General features: G+C 39.3%; 2 protein-coding genes across 6 annotated transcripts in view; both read right to left on the reverse strand.

Moving 5' to 3' along the window:
• Window positions 1–732: 732 nt before the first annotated feature.
• On the reverse strand, window positions 733–18,401 carry erbb3b (erb-b2 receptor tyrosine kinase 3b). Its single transcript, XM_056733451.1, has 28 exons — window positions 17,933–18,401; window positions 13,379–13,530; window positions 13,114–13,294; window positions 11,664–11,783; window positions 11,506–11,568; window positions 11,272–11,390; window positions 11,027–11,168; window positions 10,451–10,564; window positions 9,536–9,653; window positions 8,831–8,904; window positions 8,643–8,733; window positions 7,442–7,656; window positions 7,180–7,312; window positions 7,002–7,095; window positions 6,280–6,437; window positions 5,382–5,435; window positions 5,160–5,301; window positions 4,638–4,757; window positions 4,452–4,550; window positions 4,177–4,362; window positions 3,928–4,083; window positions 3,533–3,608; window positions 3,292–3,438; window positions 3,106–3,203; window positions 2,767–2,943; window positions 2,536–2,607; window positions 2,125–2,386; window positions 733–1,972 (listed from the first exon to the last, which is right to left on the reverse strand). The coding sequence occupies exons 1-28, from the start codon at window positions 18,009–18,011 to the stop codon at window positions 1,098–1,100; spliced, it is 4,317 nt and encodes a 1,438-aa protein (XP_056589429.1). The 5' UTR covers window positions 18,012–18,401; the 3' UTR covers window positions 733–1,097.
• A 1,038-nt stretch (window positions 18,402–19,439) lies between these two features.
• The window catches only part of si:dkey-151g10.3 (serine/threonine-protein kinase WNK3), a 38,872-nt gene continuing 34,153 nt past the window's right edge, over window positions 19,440–24,158 (reverse strand). For 2 of the 5 annotated variants that reach the window (XM_056732439.1, XM_056732437.1), the window contains exons 21-25: window positions 23,672–24,000; window positions 23,309–23,538; window positions 23,000–23,098; window positions 22,744–22,925; window positions 19,440–22,095 (exon numbers count right to left, since the gene is read on the reverse strand). In XM_056732439.1, the coding sequence (XP_056588417.1) occupies window positions 21,622–22,095; window positions 22,744–22,925; window positions 23,000–23,098; window positions 23,309–23,538; window positions 23,672–24,000 (1,314 nt within the window). In that variant the 3' untranslated portion in view covers window positions 19,440–21,621. Of the gene's footprint in view, window positions 22,096–22,743; window positions 22,926–22,999; window positions 23,099–23,308; window positions 23,539–23,671; window positions 24,001–24,158 lie in introns of those variants that run through there. The other 3 variants (XR_008904801.1, XR_008904800.1, XM_056732438.1) reach the window with 2 other exon arrangements.

Here is a 24,158-nt window from a genome sequence, read left to right on the forward strand (position 1 = left end):
AGAAATCTGTCATCATTTACTCACCCTAAGGTTGTTCCAAACCGGTTAAAAATGTATTTTGTTCTGATGAACACAAAGAAAGATATTTGGAAAAATGTTAGCAACGGGCATATCTGGGAAATCATTGATAAACATTACCATAGTATGAAAAATGACCGTGTCCTTTTTTTGTTCTGTTGGACACAAAAGAAGATATTTTGAAGAATTTATTGAAGCAAACCGTTCTTGGTGACCTTGGACTACCATTTTAATTTGTCATACTATGGTAGTGAATGATGTCCCAGTTGTTGCCTAATGGTCAGAGACATGAACTTGTAACCCAAACGTTGCCGGTTCGAGTACCAGCAGGGATAGTTGGTGTGGGGAGTGAATGATCAGCGTTTTCCTCCACCTTCAATACCACGGGTGAGGTGAGACACTTTAGCAAGGCACCATTGCTCCTTTTATTAACACCTACAAAGATACATTTGTAGAAGATTGTCAAATTTATTATAGTCTCGCTGGTAATAGGTAATCTGCCAAGACCTTTTAATTTCCCTGGGTTGGTAGGATTGGATGTTCTTGGTATTTGTTAAAAATGTGAAATACTTGTGTAAAGATTTTGTTGTCAATTTAATTTTACAAAATATTTTAGTATATTCTTTTCCCCTATGTGCATATGAGTACGATTCTAAAATGATTGCATATTTCAGCATAAAAACAACATAAACGTATTAAAAAGATGACAAACAATACATTGTATGATTTTTTATTGATTAAAAAATCTAAATAAAATAATTGATATTTTACAAATTCATCCGCTATAAAATAGTAAGCTTAGTCATTATCTTACAAAAAACAGACATATAAAACCTTAAAAGTTGGACTTTGAGGACGTACAAGTGGAGGTAGGCTGACCTTCAACAGGATAAATCATTTCATACTGCAACTACACAGCATTTCACTTAATTTGCAACAAACGAAAACATATAACTATATACTGTGTTCATATGTCCTGAGAATCATGCTGGTAATGCCTTATGGATAAGTCTTTATTGTTTCCATTGTTCATCCATCACCTTGTTTGCATTTTTCAATTGAGGTCTTCACTTCAGTTTTTACGTGCATACAGTATCCTGCTTGTGGAAAAGTCTGCTGTGCCAGTAGTCCGGGTTATCAAAAGAAGTGCTTTGCTCGTCTATTCCATTATACACTTTCATGCAGGACCTGAGACTGTTTTTTTGAGACTCTTCACCTACTACTTGCCTTCCTTTTCCAGGAAAGTTCTGATACTCTGGCTGATCTCCTTCACCGCAAGGTTGTCCAGAAGCCTCCATGTCCACATACTCACCATGCCGTGCATTGCTCTGAGAATCTTCTCTGGCCTTCCGTCTCCCGCTCTGTGTTGTTGTCAGCCCAGGAACCTCACTTATATTTTGGTAAACTCCTTCTCTGCTAGCCGTCACATCTGTACTGCTGGTTCTCACGTTTAAGGTTCCTACTCTTTCCCCCGTAGGGTTCTGCTGGTGTTCTGGTAGACTTTCTGTCCGTATGTCCATGTATTCATACTCTACTGCCGTTTCTTGAGGCTGCCTCTCCACTGAAAGGTTTTCCTCTACAGCACATCTCTGGGAGGGAAGTCTCTCAGAACGGTTCCCTTCATTACATGTTGCTGTTTCGACTGGACTGTTTCCGCAAGCTCCAGACAACAGGATGTCTTCTTCAGTGGGATTGATGCCGTTATCCGACTGCTCGGTTTGTGTTGTTTCCGAGTCTGTTTTCTGCTGTAAAATGCATGGATTTGCTGGTTTGGTAGGGGAGGATTGTTTGTTAAGTAACGCAGAACGTTCTGTGGTGTCTGTGGGTGAAGGAGAGACCTGAAGGGGCTGTTTATGCATTAGCTCATACTCTTGTGTGGTGTCTGGTTTTGGTATGGAGAGGGTAGACTTGGAGCCTCTGGATAACCTACTACGATGAACAGCGCTTTTGGAACCTAAGCAAGATGGAGGAGAAAATATATGACATAAAATGGCATGCATTGGAGTCCTTACGACAACTCTATTTGTAGGGAACAAACAAAGGCCTGGAATGCTCAATTTTACCATATTTTGCGACATGTCTAATAACACTTGATTCATTTTGTACCTCTGTCTTGGTTGCGGGTGTCTGTGGGCAGCATGTAACCATTAAAGTCCTCGTGTACACCGTCTAGGCCTGGAGAAAATGGATCCGAGGCCACAGACACATTGGTAGACATGTAGGCGCTGTCCATACGGCTGCGACCCCTGCGCAGGCTGCCCGTTTGTGAAGCAAGTTCAGCCATTTCAATGTCTCCCATTGTCCCCCTGCCCTCTGAGCACTCTGATTCTGTCCTCGCCGATCCGGTTCTTCGCCTCTGGGCTCGAATCTGTGTTTGAACACATCATGTCACATGACGTCACTTAATGTGATCTAATGCATATTTAAACTGTGTTATAACCAGAGCACATTTGACTTTACTGCCAAAAGTCGTGTCTAACTGTTTTTAGATTGTAGCACAATGATACGGCTGCTGACCTGTCTTGGGTCGCCCCCGGGGCCAGGGGTCATAGGGAGGTAGCCCACCGGTGTTATATGTTCTGAGGTTCCCTGAAGAGAGAGGGTATGACCTTGTTGAGTTATATTACCAGCATTGCATTTTTCAGAGAGTTTTTTTAAATGATGGATGTTTATGTAGTGTTGAGGTTGAGGTTGTTATAGTCAGATGATAATTTAAAAAACGTAAACATAGTATCGCAAACATCTCACCTTGTAAGATGCCATACGGAGGCGAGAATGACTCCTGGCTGGTGACTGGAGGAGAGGAGGTGTGTCCAACCCATCCCCTAATACCTCATCATCTTCATCCTGCATGTGTGTGTCTAAATGTGGCCCTTTGACATCACGTTGGTGGCTTTCAACTGCTCCATTACAATCCTGAGAAACCTACAAAGAGAAACCAAAATCAACCATCAAACACTGCACAGGTGTCACTTTTTGAGCATCTTTAAAGAAACAGTACACACAAAATAAAAATTCTGTGGGGGTGAGTAAATGAAGACAGAATTGTAATTTTGGGGGGAACTTTTATGTAACTTGATTTCTTACTTTTACCACAAGGAACCGTGGTGGATCCCTTGCCATTCTTGTAAATTCATTAGCCAGCTCTTTAAACGTAGGCCTTACGTTCTCATCAATCATCCAGCCTGGTGATAGAAAGGATTGAAATAAAAATTAAGAACGAAGTGCTGTTTGTGTATTAAATCATTAAATATTAATCTACTATTTTCTTACATTTGACCATGACCATGTAGACATCTATAGTGCAGATGTGTGGCTGAGCCAATCGCTCTCCCTTTTCAAGTAGACCTGGCACATCATGGGGATGCATGGCTAAATATGGTTCAGCTCCGTATGACATCATCTCCCATACAGTCACCCCTGGAATAAGAAAGTTCCTCTTGAATAACTCAAGGTTCAGAAATAGATGGATACACACATTAGGAAGAAAGAGATAAATAGTCCTGGGACTCACCAAAGCTCCACACGTCACTTTGATGAGTGTATCTCCTGAAAAGGATGCTCTCCAGTGCCATCCATTTTATTGGCATCTGAAGAAATAGACCATTTAAATTGAACATCGGCAAATCTGATGACTGTTTGTCAACATCTGTCAGGGTTGTTTTAATTGCTTTAAATTCATTTACACATATTTGTCACAAATGGAAATGGTCTTATTATAGTTTGAAGAGATACTGTTGTTATCCACTTTAGTGGCTTCTGTTTGTGAAAGGGTTAATACTGACTTCTCAATGAATGATCACCTGCACAATATTTCAGTTTATAAATATATAAAAGAAACATTTAGCATATAAATAATTCTCTTATTACAGTTTAACTTAAAATTTAAGTCTGTGATGTGTAAATCACCTTGTGTTCACTGTACACATATTTCTTGTCATCTGGATAAAGCAAGTCTGCAACCCCAAAGTCTGAGATCTGCACCATGTAGTCACTCTTGAGAAGGACGTTGCGTGCAGCAAGGTTCCTATGGACTATGCAGTGCTCCTCGAGATAGTACATGCCCTAAAGATAAAAATCATGGGCCGGTAAGTATTTTGTAAACACAAAGCCGCGTGACAAATGTGACAAATTTATTAGTATCTCCAGCGATCTCACCTTAGAGATCTGCACACACCAGTTGAGCAGACGCTGGGGGTCCAGGTCTTCTTTATGTTGTTGAAGGTGTTGCAGTAAGGATCCTTGAGAGCTGAGTTGAGTGACCAGCTGGAGACTTGTGCCCGGACAGATACCAAGCAGACGCACTAAATAGGGGTGATCCAGACTTCCCATTCCAAGCATGTGCTAGAGACAGAATAAAAGGTTTGTTTTGAAAATCTGTGATAAATAAATAAATGTATAAAATGTACGTTAAGTGCAAGCTACTGTCTTACATCAGTAATCTCTGTGAACGTCTGCCGGCCACTGCGGTCTTGGATGGTCTTGATTGCCACTGGGATTTTTACAGAGTCTCCCTCAGGCATCCAAAAACCCTGAGGAGAGATAAAATAGGTTAAATCACATACCAAGTGCGGATTGCACTTCCCAAAGGTAAACTCAAATGTGGGGGGTGTTCCAACCTTATTGACTGTGCCAAACACTCCATATCCCAGAAGTTTGCCCTTTCGCAGCTCTTGTGCTTTTAAAATTCGAGCGTGAACTTTTGTCCCCTTCTCTCCTGGATCCAGTGGCTCTATACTCTGTTTTAAAAGAGGATAAATGTGTATCAGATGATGTAGAAGGTGCATTGGCCCATTACAAATATTAGGGTAACACAAATTTCATTGCAAAGGTTAATAAAATATCAAACCAAGTGATGTCTGCAAACCAATGACGTTTCTTAGACTTCTTTGCAGTTCCTTTATAACCAGTTGATCTTTCATAATCATGTCTATGTTTTTTTTTAACAAAACCCGATGACATTCATACACTTTCCGGGCCACTGTTTATATGCTACTCTCCATATCGAATATTTTAATATACCATGAGTCACTATCATTTTTACAAATGGCTTAAGGTCAACGCATAGGCTCTGCTATCTGCATTTAATGTACAGACAAATCGTAGTACATACAAATGTGTGAGAACTTTAAGTGACATACCTCACCACTCTGCAGGTACCTCCTCAGAGCTCTTTTACGGCGGATTGCCAGGCGCCTGTGATACAGCATGCCGAGCACAAACAGTGCCAGGAGCACAAGGATACCAGCGAACACGCCTACAGCTATACCTGCAATCTGGGGGCTGAGAGAAAGATACCAGGTAAAGGGACTCATTAAAAAACTTGAAGTTTCACATTAAAACCAGTAGAGGATGATACAAACCTGTTGACTTGGCGGTCTGGATCTATACAGTATCTTAGTGTTGGGCCTGTGCATCTGAAAAGAGAACAAATATTACTGTCAATAGTGTGTAGTGATCATGGGCTAAACAGACCTATCAAATATAACAGTTTCAGCTACTTCTTATCAATAGTATTGGATATAAATTAAACAAGACAGTACAATTTTACAAAAGTACATTTCTGGTCTTCGTTGTGAATGATTCACTGATACATGTTATTTCAAAGTATTTTATTTTCCTATTTTATTTGAGATCATAATAACTTATTCATTCCCTTGATGCGTGAGCTTTGGGATAAAGTTAACAAAGGGCTGAACACTGTAGCTATTAAGGCACGGTTTTAATAAACAGGTCTGACTCCATTTCAGTATACAACAACATCTATCTAATGTCAAATGTATAATGCCTCGCTTTATGCGATTTCTTACTTGTTTTTTCTTTGTAAGGGTATCACCTCTCGAGTACATACATTAAAAAATTGACTTAGTACTTTTTCAGTACTTCGTAGGTTTTTCAGTACAAATATCTAAACATTCATAAATCAAGATCTCATAGAAATTTTATTTTTCAAAATTTATACATAAATAATTGTGAGTTTATGCTCTTTATGTTTAATTTTCTTAACGCACTTTGAAATATTTTTCTTATTTTAAGCATAAACTCACTTTATTTAGATATGTTATTTGGAAAGAAGACTATATATCATATGTCATTTTGCTTCAAAAAATAAACATATCTTGATGATGAATGTTTAGATATTTCAAATAGACAATAAAGAAATTAAATCAGATTCATTCGATGCGTGTAACGTTATGGAAATAACTTTGTAGTTCACATTGACTTGAACTTAAGTGCACATCAGTATGTGTTTGAGCTTACCCTCCTGTACAGTTAATGTGACAGAGTTCACAATGATCCGCTGTATTCGGGTACTTAAATATGGTCTGACCCTTCTCCCCATTCACTCCATTGGGACAGCTGGAGACACAATGCGGACCATCCATCAGATGGGAACACACCACACACTGATCAGCACCCTGATGCAGAAATATAACACACAATGAGTTACATATTAATGGAATTAATATTATAGTTCTGTCAGCCGCTGAGCACCTGCACTATGACACACAGTTTCCTTCATTAAATCAGAGTTTATAATAGTGAAGTATTGCAGCAAACAGCCTGCAAAGCCTGTTTGGCAGGTTACCGTAATCTCCAAACACAGACGGTACCTGTAGGTTGGATGTTTTATCGTGAAAATATTCTTGTTTACGTCATTAATAAACCCTCGAGCACTATCGTACACTGTGATTTGAGGTAAAAGTCAAACAGGCACTGGTAAAAAAAAACTTGGATACCTGCCATGTAAGCAGGGAAAAATTGTTAAGACAAATGTGATGAATCTGAGCTGTGCTAGTTCCGAGAGGACACCCAGAACGCATTATTTTATCTGCGAAAGGGACACAACACATACGACGAAGTGTTTTGAAATATCACATGCCTAAAATGGTTTGAGACATTGACAGATGCCAAACATGCCATTCAGCTATGTTGAGAAAGACAGGAAACGACTAAAAACAGACAAATATGGTGTTGCGTACTTCTCCATGACACGTTTGTTGCCCATTTTGAGGAAGACACTCAGGGTGACAAGCAAGACACTCTCCACTCGGTGCTGCGAACTCCCGCGGCTCACTGTGGACACACATATTTTGTGAGCCACACTGATACGATAGAAGACATACAGTATGAAGATGAATGAACAGTATCCGGACTGACCCAGTGTACAAGTTGCACTGGGCCACACAGGTGCCATGTCGACTGTGATTCCTGCACGACAAACACTGCTCCGGTCCCTGGCCCCAGCATCCTGCGTCCGAACACAACGGGTCACATATGTGGCCCTCTGCTTCTGTTGACACAACACAGACATAGCAAATGTTTGTTTGTTCGCAAGTTAACGACGGATGACAAAATAATAAAACGCACATGCGAAATGAACAACACGTCATCCACGGTCAGGGGAAACAGGATGTCTCACCACATTGGTCCTTGGGTTTGTTGTCCTTGATGTCGTTGTTAGAACGTCTGCTCTGCCGGCGGCTACCGGTGAAGATCTTGATCCAATCGACGGTGTGGTGATAGCATAAGTTTTTGTTGTTGCTGATGTAAACACTGCCATCGCTGACCTCACGAAGAGAACGTAATCCAAGAGATGTGAGGGAGGGAATCTTCATCACCAATAAAGAGAAGGGTCTAATGGAATGAGATAAAGAATAAAAGAATAAACATGCGCAGCCAAAGTGAATTCTTTTGAGAAGTTGTCTGTCACCATCCCAGAGACCAGCAGCACCAGACAATAGCAAACCAAAGTATATGAACTAATTATGACACCCATCAAAAGTCAGTTGAAATATCTGCTCAAACATGCTTTATTATCTTAACAGTAACATTTCACAACTTATACAGCTGTCATCATTTGGCACCCGCAGTAGGAAAAAACCAACATGAGTGTGTCTGAGAAAAAGTTGAAGATACATAGACAACAGCTTTCAGACAGTTAGTAAAGCAGCGGTTTGTGGGTTGCAGGCTGTACATACCTTTTAGAGCTGGGGGGACAAACATAAGCATGTGTGAAGGAGGGGTAGAACGTACAAAAACAAAAGGGACAAAAAACAATGGTGAGACGCATGCACAGACTGTTAAACTGCAGGAAAACAAAGCAATAAACACTTAGTGGAGAGAAATACATATTGGATTAAATAAACATATGCGATGTGAATGGGATATGACAAAAAAATGTGAGCAAATGCATACTTAAAGGGACAGTTCACAAAAAAAACATTTTCTCACCCTTGAGTTGCCCCAAATCTGTTTAAATTTCTTTGTTCTGATGACCACAGAGAAAGATATTTAGAAGAATGCTTGTAACCAAACAGATCTGGTCACCATTGAATACCATAGTAGAAAAAAAACAATGGTAGTCAAAAGTTCCCCAGAACTGCTTCTTACATCCTTCAAAATATCTAATTTTGTTTTTTACAGAACAAAGAAATGAATAATGGTGTTGTAGTCAATGGTGGACAAGAACTATTTGTTTACAAGCATTCTTCAAAATATCTTTGTCTGTGTTCAGGAAAACAAAAGAATCAATACTGATTTGGAGCAATATGAGGGTGAGTAAATGAAGACAGAATTTTCATGTTCCTCGAAAACACATAAACTCAACATATTAGTCTTACTTGTGCAAAGATCTGCCCTGAATAGTAGTGAGACTGGAGAAAACGGACAGATCATTGAGCTCATCAGGCCAAGACTGAATATTCAAAATACCTACAATTCACAAACACACACTGTTGAGTCTCAAAGCAATACTAAATAACTAAAAAACTATTATGAACGGAAAAATCAGTCTAAGCCAATATCATACCGGTAACTTCTCTGACGGTGTTAAACACTGTGAGTTTCTCGGCCTCCAGGGGTGGTATGTCATGATAGCTATCTCTGCAGAATAGAGCAGAGCTGAAATTAGCATAAGCAATCATAGTAATGGGCTCCCTGTCGTTCCTCATATGTCAGTGTTGAACTGCAGGGGCCAAACTGCTCTCTATTTATTTCTCAATAAATAACCTGTGATATGTTATGGAAGATAGTCAAAGAATGGGAGCTGTGGATTGTGTGAATCACATGTTTTGGCCTTATCAAAACCTGATCTGACACTACTGGGGAAAGGTCAGGAATATAAAACATATCAAGATCTGAGACAACCTATAACAGACTGATTCCACAGGTGCTATAAAAGTGAGCATTTATATAATATTGAAGCCTGAAAGGATAAGGAAACACACACGCACACTTTCTGTCTCTATCTGAACGAAAACATTTTTATAGAATTCAATTGTTTTAATATACAGCTAGTTATAACTTAACCCTAACAAAAAGCTTTTAAAATGATTTACTGTATTTTTAAAGTGTTAAGAGGACATCCCCATTCCCAAAGGGAAGTTTTGCTTCTATTTGTCAGGTTTTGCTCACTTTTGGACAAATTATTATTTATAGTTAAGTGGGTCAACAAACACAATAAGACTAAAGAGAAAAACAGCCTTTATGACAGTGTTTATTATGCACGTCTTACCCTTTGATACCCAATATCATAAAATGTAAACTGCCTTGGATCTTGGTACAATTGATAAAGCTGTCTATGTTCCTAGAGTCCACAGTCTCTCTGTGACTGGCTCCAGTGCCTTCACATACTATGAAAAGAAAGAAAGAAAGAGAGAAAGAGAGAGAGATCGAGAGAATAAAGAGCCATAAGTATTATCAGTGACACTCTGTGCCATACAGAGCGCAATACTGTATGTGCTTTATTCTGCAACAGAATAAAATAAGCTCATCTGGTGTGAAAAATACTCAAAAGGATATTATGATCAATTCTGTGCTTATAATACTTTTGAAAAGTTTCGAAACACGTGACTGAAATGTTTCTCGTGATCTTGGAAATCGTTCAATCTGAAGGTATGTGTTTAAACATTCAATGTGAAAATGTGACGACATCTTAGTTCTGTTTCAGCCGCCGTAGTGCTTCAAAAGGGAGGGTTTAGGGGTGGAGTATGCCGTCGGTTGTAATTTTTAACCTCACCCCTAGATGCCGCTAAATTTCATACACTGGAACTTTAATTGTTAAATGTTTGAAATAACGTTTGTTGACAAAAATATAATTGTTTAAGACAGTAATTTCATCCATTATAAATATTTTATTTTATTTAAACTTTTAGTTAAACCTTTATAAAAGAATGTTTTATAATGAATGACTAAATAACGAAGAAAAAACAGCCTATAAAAGCCCATAATAGATGCAGATGTAGAAATTCCTTCAATATTGTTCAAAAAGCTTGATAAAATGAGTGACAAAATGCCAAGAGTATGATTTAGCAAATACAACGCAAAGGGTGGCAACTTTAAAGACACCAAAATATAACAATTTGAGGCAGTGTTTCAAAACTTTTGAACGGTACTGTATGTGTAAATCATGACTAGATAGACACTTCACCTTTGGGGCACAGGCCAATGCAAGATTCGCACTGTTTAATGTCATTTTTCTCTTTTTCCGTTTTCCCTGGAGGGCAACTGCTCACACATGCGCTGCCATCCACAACAAAGTGTGCTAGAGAAAGAGATTAAACATTAATAGCATCATATTCAAGTAAGTCTATAAAACCCCCCTGACATAACTCATTTGGGAAACTCACTAAAGTGATTTTTACACACATAGCGAGTGTGTTAACTCAAAGCCAAGAAGTATAACAGACTGCTGTTGCGTGGCAAGGGTTAAACCCATGCCATGTTTACAATGTTGATAATTGTCGTCCATGGATACGCCAGTGCAGTTTCATTCATTTTCAATGAGCCATATCATTCAAATGCCTCATTGAACGCATTCACAGTATGACAACAATCATTTACTAGCGTCGCTCAACCCGAGTTCGAACCAGCTTTGTGTTAGTTACATCACCAGGCGACCACTGCTCCAAAATAAAACAATCACTTATTTTCTGGCTCATGCATACCTAAATGGCTCCTTTTCTGATTCTGTGCCATGAGATGAGCAAAGTGAGTTATAACTCACCAGGACATTTGGGAACGCAGATTGAACCAAACTGGTACATGGCTTCAGAATTGGGCTCCAGCTGAAAGGTCTGTCTGTTGTATACCAGAGGCCAAGGGCAATGCGGTACACAGGCACCTGAGTGATTGACATGCCGACAAGCCTGTATCAAAGAAAAAAGTATTAAAAAATAGTTTTGCTCTTTTATAAAAGATGTGGAAGATTTTGTGCAGTGACGGCATAAAGGCAATAGAGCCAAAACTCACAAAGCAGTCAGTGTCCCTTGGCCCAATGCAGCCTCCGGCACACTCTGTATGGCAGCACTCATTGGGTTCAGTCCCAAAACAATGGCCGTGGCACTGAGGCGCACACACTGTTTTTGTCACTGTAGCATACACAAACAAACCTCAGCATTAGCTTTGAGACGCGTTCTGTTTACATGATTTGCTATGTATGATTTTACAAAAACTCATAACAACATATGCATGTAAGATACTTACATTTCTGGCATTGATCTTTGCTTGGACCCCAGCAGTATCCTCCACATGTAGGATCACAGCGTGCTGTATACATTCATTCATTCATTTTAATTGCATAAATGAAAGTAAATAAAGAATGGGATTCATGTCAAAACACAATTTAATAACATGACACAAACCTTTATCTCCATTGTTTTGGATCTCGATGCGAGCATCACCGTCTCTGACAATGTCTTGCCATTTGATAGAGAGACTCAGGTTCTTGTTCTGGACGATCTGCACTCCACCTTCCAAGATTTCTGGAATTTCAATAAACACAAATCTGAATTATTTGGAGAATGTAGAAAAAGGCAATCCGATCTTGAACGCAAAAGACACTTGCAAAAATGTTAAACAAACAAAAATTCGGACAAGAGCGTATTAAGCACGGAGATAAATCTCACTTCCCATCAACTGAAAAGTAAACAGGGGTTAGAAGCGGTTCTTGGAATCTGGGAATGCTGGCGTACTGATAACAATAGCGTGGACTTATGTGTTGTCTTAAGAGCACCTCTGCTGATGTCCCAGGATAAGTCTGAACAAGCCTTACGGTATAAAACCTGTAGTATGATTGATGTGATGTACAAAACACAGATAGTACTGATAGTTCTTTTGAGTTTCTCTGTGTACTGCATGTGTGCAGATGTGGCAGATTCCTCTCCTACACATTTCTGCAATTACCGATCGTCAAAAAAATAGGCAGAGGTGGTGCCGATCTTGTACACAAAAACAGGCATATGGTGGCTTAACCAACGTGACTTTGACATATTAAAAGTTCTAATAAAATCAGATGAAAAGGACAGTTATTAAGTTTTTAAATAAAACATTACTTTTATTCAACCAAACAGACTTTTTTTAAATCATTTTTTTATTTCAACTAACTATTCAGCCCACAATAGCCATCTGAATAAACTTGAATTTAACTTGATAAATGAGCATGGCTTATTCACATCTTGCATTCTCTGTGGTTCACTTTAAATGATTAAATGATCTCTCATATTCGCTTTTGACTGAAAAGTTTAATAGTTTAAATGAATCGGTTAAAATGAGTCATTCGTGTGTAAAGTGACTCGCTGTGTAAAGTATACGCTGATGCAACGATCCAACTGCACAGCTAAAGACATTACAAAGATGTACGTCATGTTACTTTAAGGAATTTCAAGAAATGAACTATGATGCAAAACAAACAGCCGTCAAACACAGCAGCTCTTGTTCTGCAACTCTTTTTAACGCCTTAGTGTGCTGATAACGAAACAGCGCCTTCACTGTGGGGTAATGCAGCAACTGCAGTTACAAATGACAGTCTTTTAAATGCACGCAGCATTTCTTGTGAAGGCACCCGAGATTTGACGGGTCATTTGACGGAGGCGGCCGCCTCCAATTTCTCTACGCAGGAAAAACCCTGCGCGTGACACCGCATGTACTAATCTTCCACATCTATTTGTTTTAAAAATACAAGTCTTAAAGGAACTTCCTGAAAGCATTCCTGTTATGTTAAACAAGACTTCCGTTTTGCACTTGGATAAAAAATGTTACTTATTTTCAGGTCTTTGGCTCCTTTACTTGTATTTCTATACAGGTTTGTCTTACCTGTAAGGTTGGTGAGACCCAGACCTTCCAGGCCATGGTGGCCCTCATGGTTATGAAATACAGAAAGGGCCCATTCTTTTTCATACAGACTGCTCCCGCGAATCACTCTGAGCTGGTTTAAAGGAAGCTGGCTGAACTGGTTCATAGCAATGAGGATGTAACCTGTGACCTCTCTGATACTCTTAAAGAGATAAAGAAAAGCACGATTATGTCACATCTCATGATTTGATCGGGCTGTCCTGTATTTGCAAAATGATTATCTTACCCCAAGAAAGGAGAAGTCGAGGTAATCTTCCATCTGTGTGATCTCAAGGTTGCCAATAACAATCTCACATCCGGTGTAGCGCTCCTTTAGGTTGTTGTAGTGTTGTGCGGGAGTGCCTGTGGAGCTCAGTGCATTCTTGGTGCCTGTGCAAACTGGTGGCAACAGAAATCAATGCATTTAAATGATCGTTTTAACTGCTATTTACAGGCATGGTTCATCCAAAATGAAAATCCTGTCATCGTTTACTCATTCTCATCCCATTGCACATCTGTATGACTTTGAAGATATTTTGAAGAACGTTGGTAAACAAACAACATTGGCCCCTATTGACTTCCATTGTATGGACACATTCTTCAAAATATCTTCTTTTGTGTTCCAAAAAAAAGTCATATTCAAGTTTGAATAACGCGAGAGTGAACGAAGAATGATTAGTAAATTATTTATCACAAACACCATCCAAACACCAATTATATATAACCGAGAATATTCCATATATTGGTCGTGCATTGTAGCAAAACAGAACTTTGCATTTTCATCCCTCCAATTTCAAGAACAGTCACAGAAGCCAAATATAGTCCTATTGAAGTGTCAGCATCCACACAAGGCATCCACTCATAGCTCGCATAAAGACTTCGTGCAGTGGCCATAATACAAGGCCACAAAACATAATGAGGGCAAGGTCAGAGGTCACCGAGATGCCACAGAGTAACATGTACTACAAGAAAACTGAAAGTCCACAACTAAATTTACAAAGGGGAGTGCATGAGAGCTTCAGACAGAGATGGAATTCAGGGTCACTGGCCTGAGGTGCAAATCATCATTACATCCGCTGAACTCATTGCTTAAGTGACACGACACAAACAAGACTCCCTCCTTTTCTGCTCTCTCTTTCTCATTCCTCCTCTCTCTTTATGTCTCCCGCTCCCTTGATGTGCCTCCCTTCAGAACCACCTTTAAAACACACAGATATTTCCCTGACTGTACTGTAAGTCATAACTCTTGTGTGTACCGCAGTGCGTCTGCAGACTGGATTGTTTCGTCATAAGCACGTGTGCACTGTGTGTTCTCAAAGCTTTGCTAAAGCTGGCTATGTGTCTGGTTAACTGCTCCTTAAATGATATTGACAGCATCGGTGTTAAAAGCAATTTAGATTTTTTTATGTATTCCTGTAAAAGCATATAAACATATTTCTTCTTTCAAAGGACAGCCTTTCTGCATTCATTTTTAGATGTGGGGAGAAGTGGCAAGAGAATGGAGCGTGCAATTCTATTGATGTGGGCATTTTTTTGTCATAGGACTTATATGGTATAATTTAGAGACTGGCAGAGTCTTATGTTCAGCTACATATCTGGAGCCTTAGGCACTATCTGGCTATTCGATCTAGAGGGGCATTATTAATGAACAAAGCACAGCATTGTCACTTAGCTATAAATGTGCGGCTCTGTGAATGTGTAGCTGTGATTGACTGTGACTCTGTGTGTGTGTGTGAGCTGAGATCATGCAACCAGACAATAGGATGAGTGTGAACGTAGTACTCCATAAAAGGGGAGGGGGCAGTTTCGGAAGACAGGAAGACATAGGGGTATAATCTATAGATGGTTTCAACGGACACATGCGCCTGCTCCTAACTTCTGGTCGTGTTTGTTGATCGGTTTATTACATTTTTATAAATATTATTATAGACGAATACAAAATTAAATTGTATTATAATTTTATTAAATAAACAATTTGTACAATTTTCTGTATATTAATCTTATTAAATAAATAATTAGTTGATTGGGTCGTAACTTTGTCGCATTTAAGTTTAGCCAAGTAGCCGGTTCTTCTAGTGACCCAAAAGAATACTGGCAAGACATACTTTTAAATTGCTAGCTAATGTAATTGACTGGTTTTGTCTTTTGCTTATCAGAAATAATCTACAGGGACACTTTTCTTTGCGGATGTGTACCGAAGGTGAGTCTGGGCCACAAAAATGTGCATGCGAAGTAACATGTTGCTTTGAAACCGTCTTTAAGTGAAATTCATCTACTGCTGTCAATGCATGAATACCTTTACTTCTGCATAACTCACAGTAATGGATAAAATGTGTTCTGCTTACAGAAATTGCAAACCTCTAAATGTCTAAATTACCTGTTTTTCAGGAAATGGAAGAAAAAAACACTGTACTGTTTTACAAGCACTTTTAATAATTGGTTAAGTATTTACAAATCAATGATAATAAAGATTGGTGGCCAAAAAATGGAGATATGAGTTTTCATATTGTTGGCATGTTAACATTGGTAAAAAGTGCATGCCTCATGTGCTTTGAATGTTATCTGTCCAAGAGTCTCACCACATTAATGAATGGAATTTCAGTGACATAGACTGCTGAATGAAATTTGAGAAACACCCCGGTACAAAGGGCTATCCAGACATGTAAAAGTGTACACACCCACATGACTTGTTCATATTTGCAGTTACATAGGTTATTGTCTGGATAGCATGCACGAATTCACACAAACACACTCGTATATCCATAATGCCTGGACACCGATAATTTATGGATTCATTTCTGTTCACTGACACACGTAATCTTGAGTCAACAACACCACAGACTGTGAGAAGTGGCCTTTTTATGGAACATATATTAGGGTGAATCCAGCAATGCACATTGATTATAGTTGAAAGAGGTTTAACAGCTTGCAATCAAGGCGGAGACTGGCCAGCTTTGACAGATAGAAGAGTGAGACAATAAGAAGTGAAAGAACCCATGTCATTAAATAAAGAGCCACAGTGAGACAGTAAACGAAAAAACGGCAGGCTTCCAAAACATACACCCACACCCATTCACGTGAATTTCTGCAAGTACAGACTGCTCCAAACTACAAGCCATCATTGGAAAGCTGTCAATGGAAGGCACACATAGTTTGGATCTATTTGCCTGGATATCTGCTAAATGAATCGCTGCATTCCATATTCTGCCGTATTAGTCTATATGCACATATGTTGCGCAATCAGGAGATTTTTTTATTAGGTCATTGCTGATGTCAACCATTTAAACCTTCCTCCATCTTGGCCTCACTGACAGGTAAAGGTGATTAACAATATTAACTAACATCCTATCAAAACACATGTGCGCTCAAAAGACGTGAACTTTGGAGCCATGACTGGGAAGGAGTGATTAAAGAGTGCTTTATGATATGGCAATATACCCCCTCGCCTTGTGCTTTTATAGCTTAGATACAGATTATAGACGTAGTATGACGGGTGGCAATACAGGTGATGATGTGATTGGGGTGGGTCTTCTAAGACCTCCATTGCTTAGGGTTCATAATAAAATAAGTAATTGTGGGGAGACTGTTGTGGGAAGGAGCTTGTTGTATCCTAAAGCTGTTTGAGGGAAAGCTGGGTTAATCATTTAAAGAATGTTGATGCGTCAACTCAACATGAAACTATTTAAGTGAATCGATCGGACTGCATAACAATAGTTATGAGTTGGCCCACCTGTTATCTGATGAGATTTCAAACAACTGTTCATACAGAACACCTCACGTCATCCCCATCCTGTTTCTTAGTGCCAGTTTATACGTTATAAACAAAATGAAGATCTGATCTAGGGTGAGTGCCAGTTATAACCCACCATAATGTGTAGAAACCATTTCACTGTAAGCCCTACTGTTGTTACTTAATCAAGTAGTCATGACTAAACATTACTTAACATGTTGGGTATTGGACTTATTTAATTAAAGATCCCTGCTGGAAAAAACTTTAAAAAACCATCACAGAATGGTATCCATTAAAATACCATTATGAACCTTTAGCTTTTCCCAATAAAACCATCACCTTTTGGGATATTCCAATATGATTTCATTTTATTTGACTGGCTCCCATCTGCCAGAAAACATCCCACTAAAAGAATCCATCACATAACAGCAGACACCATTCTAGTTCCCATTATAACCACTACCAATACAAATTGTTTAATAAATTCAAGTGAAATTAAATCAGTTCAAAATGCATTGAGGAATACCCATAAGCCCTTGCACCTGCATATTTTGATTATTTATGTTTGGTCAAAGTATAAAGACTAAATCAAGTTAAGTGAATGTACTTTTTTTTATAAATTGAGGGGAGGGCATTAACTAAGTCAACTTATTAGGGTTTTCAGTGTATGTGACATATGATGCAAAACATATTTACTATACATGGTACATATTTATAAGTGATAAAAAAATAAATGACTAAAACGATAATAAATGGTATTGGACTATATGGGTATGTCACAACAAAAGACGGATGCCTATTATTTGCCAGCCAATCTGTTTAAAGGTATACGCAACCCATTAAACTTTAAAAGATGGAATTGGACAAAACCTAAAGTGTACTGATGGGCAAAACACATGACTAGAAAATATAACAGTTCGTTTTTAAACATGCATAATTTTCACTAACCATTACACGTGGCAACCGCATTTTTAACCCAAGCAAGTCAAATCATTGCCAAACCAGTACCTTTAACACTGTTAAATAAATATGAATATCATGTAACATAAAACAACTTAAACACTCCAATACCTTCTTGTGTTTGTAAAGTGGCTGGCTGGAGTACACACAGAAACATGAGCGCGCCGAGCGCGAGCACCTGCTGTCTCATCTTGACTCGCGAGTGAAGGGTCTTCTGGAGCTCCCACGAGCGCACATGGGCATACCAAAACACCGGATAAAAAATGCTCCGGTGTTGATAAAAGATGAAGAGTGTACAGGTTGTCCTAAAATATCTGCAAAATATCCATGAAATTCCTCTGCTCGGTTCTTTCTCCCTGACTCCGGTTTGCGTAAATCAATCCAGTTATGTGATCTAAAAGTTCCGGACTTCTTCCATCGAATTATCCCACTTCTGATAACAAAGTATTTACGGTGTTTAAATGAGATTAGGATACAACTAAAAAGGAAAAGAAGTTGAACGTATGACGCACGCGCATCACCACTCCCTCAGTGTACACTTATAATGTTCAGTTTTGGACTGGCCCGAATCACAGCATGCACGCGCTTCTCCACCCAACAGCCTGTGACTCACTTATATTTACATGCAATAAACAGCATTCTTTAAGCACGTAACCAATAGTTCTGGTAATTATTTAAGGGTAATAATTCTGCAGGTATCACACAGACAGACTCTTGTCTGCTCCGTAAGAAACAGTTTTATGAGAGGGTCGGTCTTGCAGGGGGTCTTGGATGGGTTTCTTGTTCACAGTGAAGAGGATTATTGTGCTCTTGCGTTAAGCCCCCCATTGATGCATACAGACCGAGCTGTCACAAAAGGCACATTGTCGAGGGGTTTGGTGACTTGTGAACCCGCATCTCTGATCTCAACAGACTGTCCAGTGTACAGTGGTAAACACACTCGCGTCTGAATCGAAGAAACGCGTTAACGCGCATTAAACGAGTTTCCAGATCAGCACTCTTACAATTCATCCTTATGTGACCAAGATAGTTCAAAAGGTCTTTGAATGTGATGGAAAATGCATTTTCCTATATTTGTCAGTATTCTGTAGCCCAGAAGAGGGCTGTGTTGGCAGCGCAAAGGTCATGGGTTCGAGTCCCAGAGAACACACTGTTAAAGGAGTGCTTCTCCCTAAAAGGAATATCTGCAATCACTTCCTCCCCCTCTTGTCATTTCAAACCTGTTTGACTGTGTGATATTTTGAGAAATGTTCAAATGGCAAGACGGTGATGACAGATTGGTTCTTTTTTGCGTGAACTATCACTTTAAACCAAGCATGCGTCTTGCATTGTAAATCGCTTCTAATAAAGCGTTCACCTGGCGAACTTTCGATCCTATCTGAAATTATAACCGTGTGCGTAACTGCTGCATTAATTGTCATTGTCTTAATATAAAGATATGCAGAAAACATCTTTACGTTTACACATATGAATTTACATTTTTTAAATAGTGATATTTATTTTCACAATGTCACGTGTTTAACTTCAATGTGAGGACTAGACTGTACAAATGTGAGACCTCTACTGGTGTCACATAGTATTATATGTTCAGAAATTTCCCATGAAAGGATCTTACACATTGATGTTGAACATTTGATGTTTATTTTTGATTAGTTACAAAACATAAATAAAATCAACGGCTGAATTAGTTACAATTTACAGTAGCTAAACCACCAGCAATAAATTTAGTCTCCTAAAGATTATTTCCCACTTTTATTATGGGGGCTCAGTCAAGTAATTCTAGGGTCCCCCCTGGTTTTACTTCAACCATAAAACTGCAGGATGATTTGGCTTACAATAAAAAAAACATTTGCACAGAATTTAAATCTGAATTTAGCATCTTGTGGTACTCTCAGGCTGAAGGATAGTGTGTAATGTTACAGGCCAAGGGAAAACAAGACACAAGACAGTGTTTGGGATGTGTTTCTTATCTGATAGCCACAGCTTTCTCAACACGGAATAGTACACTGTTTTACATTTTTAAAACCCCTTTGCAAAATACAAAAATAAGGCTTTCTTTTAAATTACATTTTGGTAACACTTCAGCAGAGGGTTATCTTGACATCCTCCATTTATACAGATCAAATTGATAATGTTCAGGTTAAGATACAACAGCCTTGTTACTCGCCACATCTGTACCAATGTTTTGGGTTTGTTTTTTAAAAACAGGACAATACTGGAAACTGAATTATCACAGCCCTCTGTAGGCAGGAGCCGTGTTTTTAACATCAAAAAGCATTAGCACAATTAAAACAAATGTTTCCCCCCCAACTCATTCTCTATTCCCAAGGCCCTTCAATACATTCCTTTATGTTTATCTACCAATGTTGAAAAATCCAAAGCATTTGTCATCAAAACCATAGGGTGCCTCATTGAATTTAATTTCCCCCCAACAGAGCGCACAGTCAAGTTTTAATCATGGGTATTACATGTTTTTGAATGTCTAGCCAGTTGTTAAAAGCGGGTCTTGTTGCTTTGCTGTGTACTGTACATTTAACATGTGTGCCTTTTGGGTTTCCGCTCATTTTCCAAGGCTGGATATTTAGTTTTAGCGGAATGACATACATGAGCTTTATAGTATGGAAACATATCAGAAAGGCATCCTACTTCTGGATGTTCTCCCAATGTCCGATTTGCTTGGCAGTTCATAAAATCATATATTTGATGAAAAGTACCTCTTTTTGCCAGTGTTCTGCTGATGGGGCATGTTCACAAAAAGAAAAACTCACAGTTCACAGTTTGCCTTGCACAGAAGCACGTTCATACAGGGCTGTGCAAAATACAGAAGAACAAGAACAACCTGCGTTCACTTCACTTGAGCTTTCGGAACAGCTGTATGCTCTTTCACTCTTCACCATGGAATTAATGTTAATATTGTAAACCTTGAAAATATGAACTTCTGCTAAAACAGCGAGGAAAATACTGCACTCCTATTAGCTATGTTCGATTGAAACCAAATGATTTTTCTCAGAATCAGAACACAGGGTTTTAAAATGACTGGCTATTTATGTGATTCTATAAAATATTCACTAACCTAAAACGTTACTGCTATCTGTCTTTGTAAAATATAATACATGATGAGCATGCCTTATCCGTGCACAACACTCCACAACAGTGTTTTCACCGTTTCTCTAGCTATGATGATGGTTGCAAGGTTATGGTTTACCATGCTCTGCGCTGAAACATGCTGCTGTCGCTTCAACCGTGTTTGATCTCACCGCCTGCTGAATATGTTGTGCTCTATCTTCTCGAGATGGCGCTTTGCTGTCTGGTTGTCGCTTCTGTGCGTATATATAAAAAATATTAATTTTAAGCTTTACCGATCACAACAACACCGAAAAGATGAAAGATTTTAAATATCTAATTGCACTTTAAAATTCAAATTTAAAATTGTCCTTTCATTTTTTCTAGCATTGATAAAATAAAAACTAAGACGATCATATTGCATGTCGAACACGTTTGCTTCCAACATGTCGCTATATAGGGAGAGTTAGTTCAGCTCCAACTGCTGTAAATTGGATTATGAACTTGTGACATTGCGGAAAAACACGGAGGATATGTATTGAATAAATGCAACACAAACACACGCGCACACAAATACACACACTACATAATTTATACACCCCACACACACCAACACTCAACACTTGCTACTTAATCCTTCCTGTACAAGATACTGTACATAATCCCTCCGACAAGCTGTCAATGTGAAGTCCTCCAATTCATACCCTTCTCTCCATAACAGCACGTTTGCCTCCAACTCAATGTGGTCCTAAAGAGGTGGTGGGATTGGGGTGAAGTTTGGCACTGGAAGGCAGAGCAGCGGTGCAGGAGCATGTGGAGGAGGAGCATGAGCAAAAAGTTGCCGTGGCAACGGTGTCTTGATTGATAGCTGTAGAGGCAGAGGCAGCTGTGATGCTGGTGGCAGGGGGAAGCAGAGGCCCCGCTGTGGTTATCAGAGAGGGGGAGGTGCTATGGGGAGGCAGCTGGGTTTGGCATCCTGACAGGAGCGGGACCTGTTGCAGGTGAGTCTGGCCGTAATGCAGGGGCTGATGGTGCAGGACAGTCTGCAGATGTGCATTCTGCTGGGGTAGAGGAGTGACGGGAAATTGCGTTGGAGGCAGCTGTGTTTGTCCTCCAATGACGCTATACGGGGTCGAGGCTATTGTAGACAAGGTGACTGAAACAGGAGCAGCTTGAGGAGGTGCCGAAAACCAACCAGATGCAGCAGATGTCTGCAAGACAGAAACGTATTGAATCTACATATTACATACAATGAATAATATGAGTGGGCCCAAAAGTCTAAAACAACAGCAATAGTGTGTATTTAATCTCTTTAAAGTCAGAAATAAAGTTTTATATAAAAAGTTTATTACAAGTTAACAAGACAGGAAATCCGATTAAAATATTAAGAATTCTATAATTCTATATAGCTACATTTTTAAATATATGAAGAGTTTGGTTCCAAAATGATTATTTTCTTATGTGTTTTATTGTGCTAGTAAGCTGTATATTTTTAGTTATTATGGTTGAAATAAAAACAAGTCAACTGAAGATATGAATTGGAATGGCACAATAAAATAAACAGGATTTATAAAAATCAAATGTAAACCGAGTTATCTCATTTTGAGACCAAACTCTTCATATATTACATCATATTACATCATATCACATCGCATTTTTATTTGCGTAACGGAGGCAGCGTTGCTATGTCTATAATCTGAAAAACCTTTTTGTGATCAATTAGATAAATGCTAAAAAAAAAACTGTCTCCAGTAGTCTCAGACGTTTGAATCCCACTGCTTTTAAAAAATATTTAACCCAAATAGGCAAGTCTGCAACTGCATGTTTGAGTCACTGCTTTTATTTCATGAATGCGCTACCTCAGCAGGTTGGCCCCACCCTCCTAACTCTTGCACTTGTTGAATCTGTTTGATTTGATTTAGCGAGGGTTTGGGTTGAACAGGGAAAACAGTTTCTTTTGACCACTCATCGACAAGTTTGTGCAGATCATCTGTGAATGTGCTTGTTCCTTTGGCAGAACCCTGGGCTGAGGGACTCAGGTCTGAAATAAAAATAATTTAGGTGTTATACAAAGACGCCACTATTCAGATCAATTTCCGCTGGCGGGTTACTAACCTCTTTTAGTGGTCAGTGAAGGGTTCTTCTCTGGATTGCAGTATGAGTGGAGTCTGCAATGCTCCCCACCTGAATAACTGTTAGATTGCTGAAGACTCCCTTGAGTGGTTTCATTTTATAAAAGAAGGGAAAACAGTCATGTATTCAGTTATTACGCTAACAACCATATGTTTATTAATTCAACACCAAAAATGAAAATCCAAGCATCATGTACAGAATATAAATAATGTCAGATGCCACGTGAAGGCATATCAACAACAAAATGTTTTTTTTGGGGTGGATTCAAGACAGTCTGTCAGAGAGTGGTACCTTGGTGTGTGACTCCGTTGTTGTCCATGTGTGAGTGGGGTCGGGGCCGGAGCTTGACTTTGTTGGGTCTTGGTCTGCGTGGGGAGATGGCCAGGGATGCGTTGGAGAGAGGAGGGGTCCGGGGCAGGGACAGTGACTGTCTGTGGTCTTTAAGAGAGTGAAGCTGTCTGTACAACTCCTTCAGTTCTTTGTTCTGCTGTGCCTGCAGGGACACCACCTCTTTGATGTGTCTAAAACAGACAAATAGATATACAACCATGAAAATGTATAGACAATATCTTTATTCTCACAGTACCCTTAAGAAAAAAATTACAAAGTGGTACTTTAAAAGTTAAATCCCCAACATTTGCCCTGTTCTCTCACTTTTCTCTTAGCATATGCAGCTCTCTCCTCAAATCATCATCCTCCACCTCACTCTCATCATCACTGCTGCCCAGGGGGGAGTGTGCGTGACTCCTTGGTGGGTGGCTGAGCGCGGTGATTCTCCTCTCCTCTTTAACACCGTCCTTTGCTTTATGTTTCCTCCTCTCTCGTTCTAGGTCAGGTGACACGGGGGAGCTGTCTGTTAAATCTTCATCTCTCTTTTCAGCCTGCGTGATCGAGAAACGCCCCACCTTTCTCTGCGTGACCCCTTGGCTTGGTACAGCTTCCTGTAGTGGTGGGGGCTCTTTGGGGTGGGACACTGGAATCACCTATGAGTCCAACAGATGGGAGTAAATCGAGTTTTCATTGAGTTACACACAGTACATGTACATTACATTGAAATGTCTTTGACATTTACATTGTTTTTTTGTTTTGGTTACACATATTTCCAGTTGGGAGACTTCTGAAACATTGTGTTTAAAAATGG

This window comes from Triplophysa dalaica, chromosome 20, assembly GCF_015846415.1.
Source record: "Triplophysa dalaica isolate WHDGS20190420 chromosome 20, ASM1584641v1, whole genome shotgun sequence".
Lineage (NCBI taxonomy): Eukaryota > Metazoa > Chordata > Actinopteri > Cypriniformes > Nemacheilidae > Triplophysa > Triplophysa dalaica.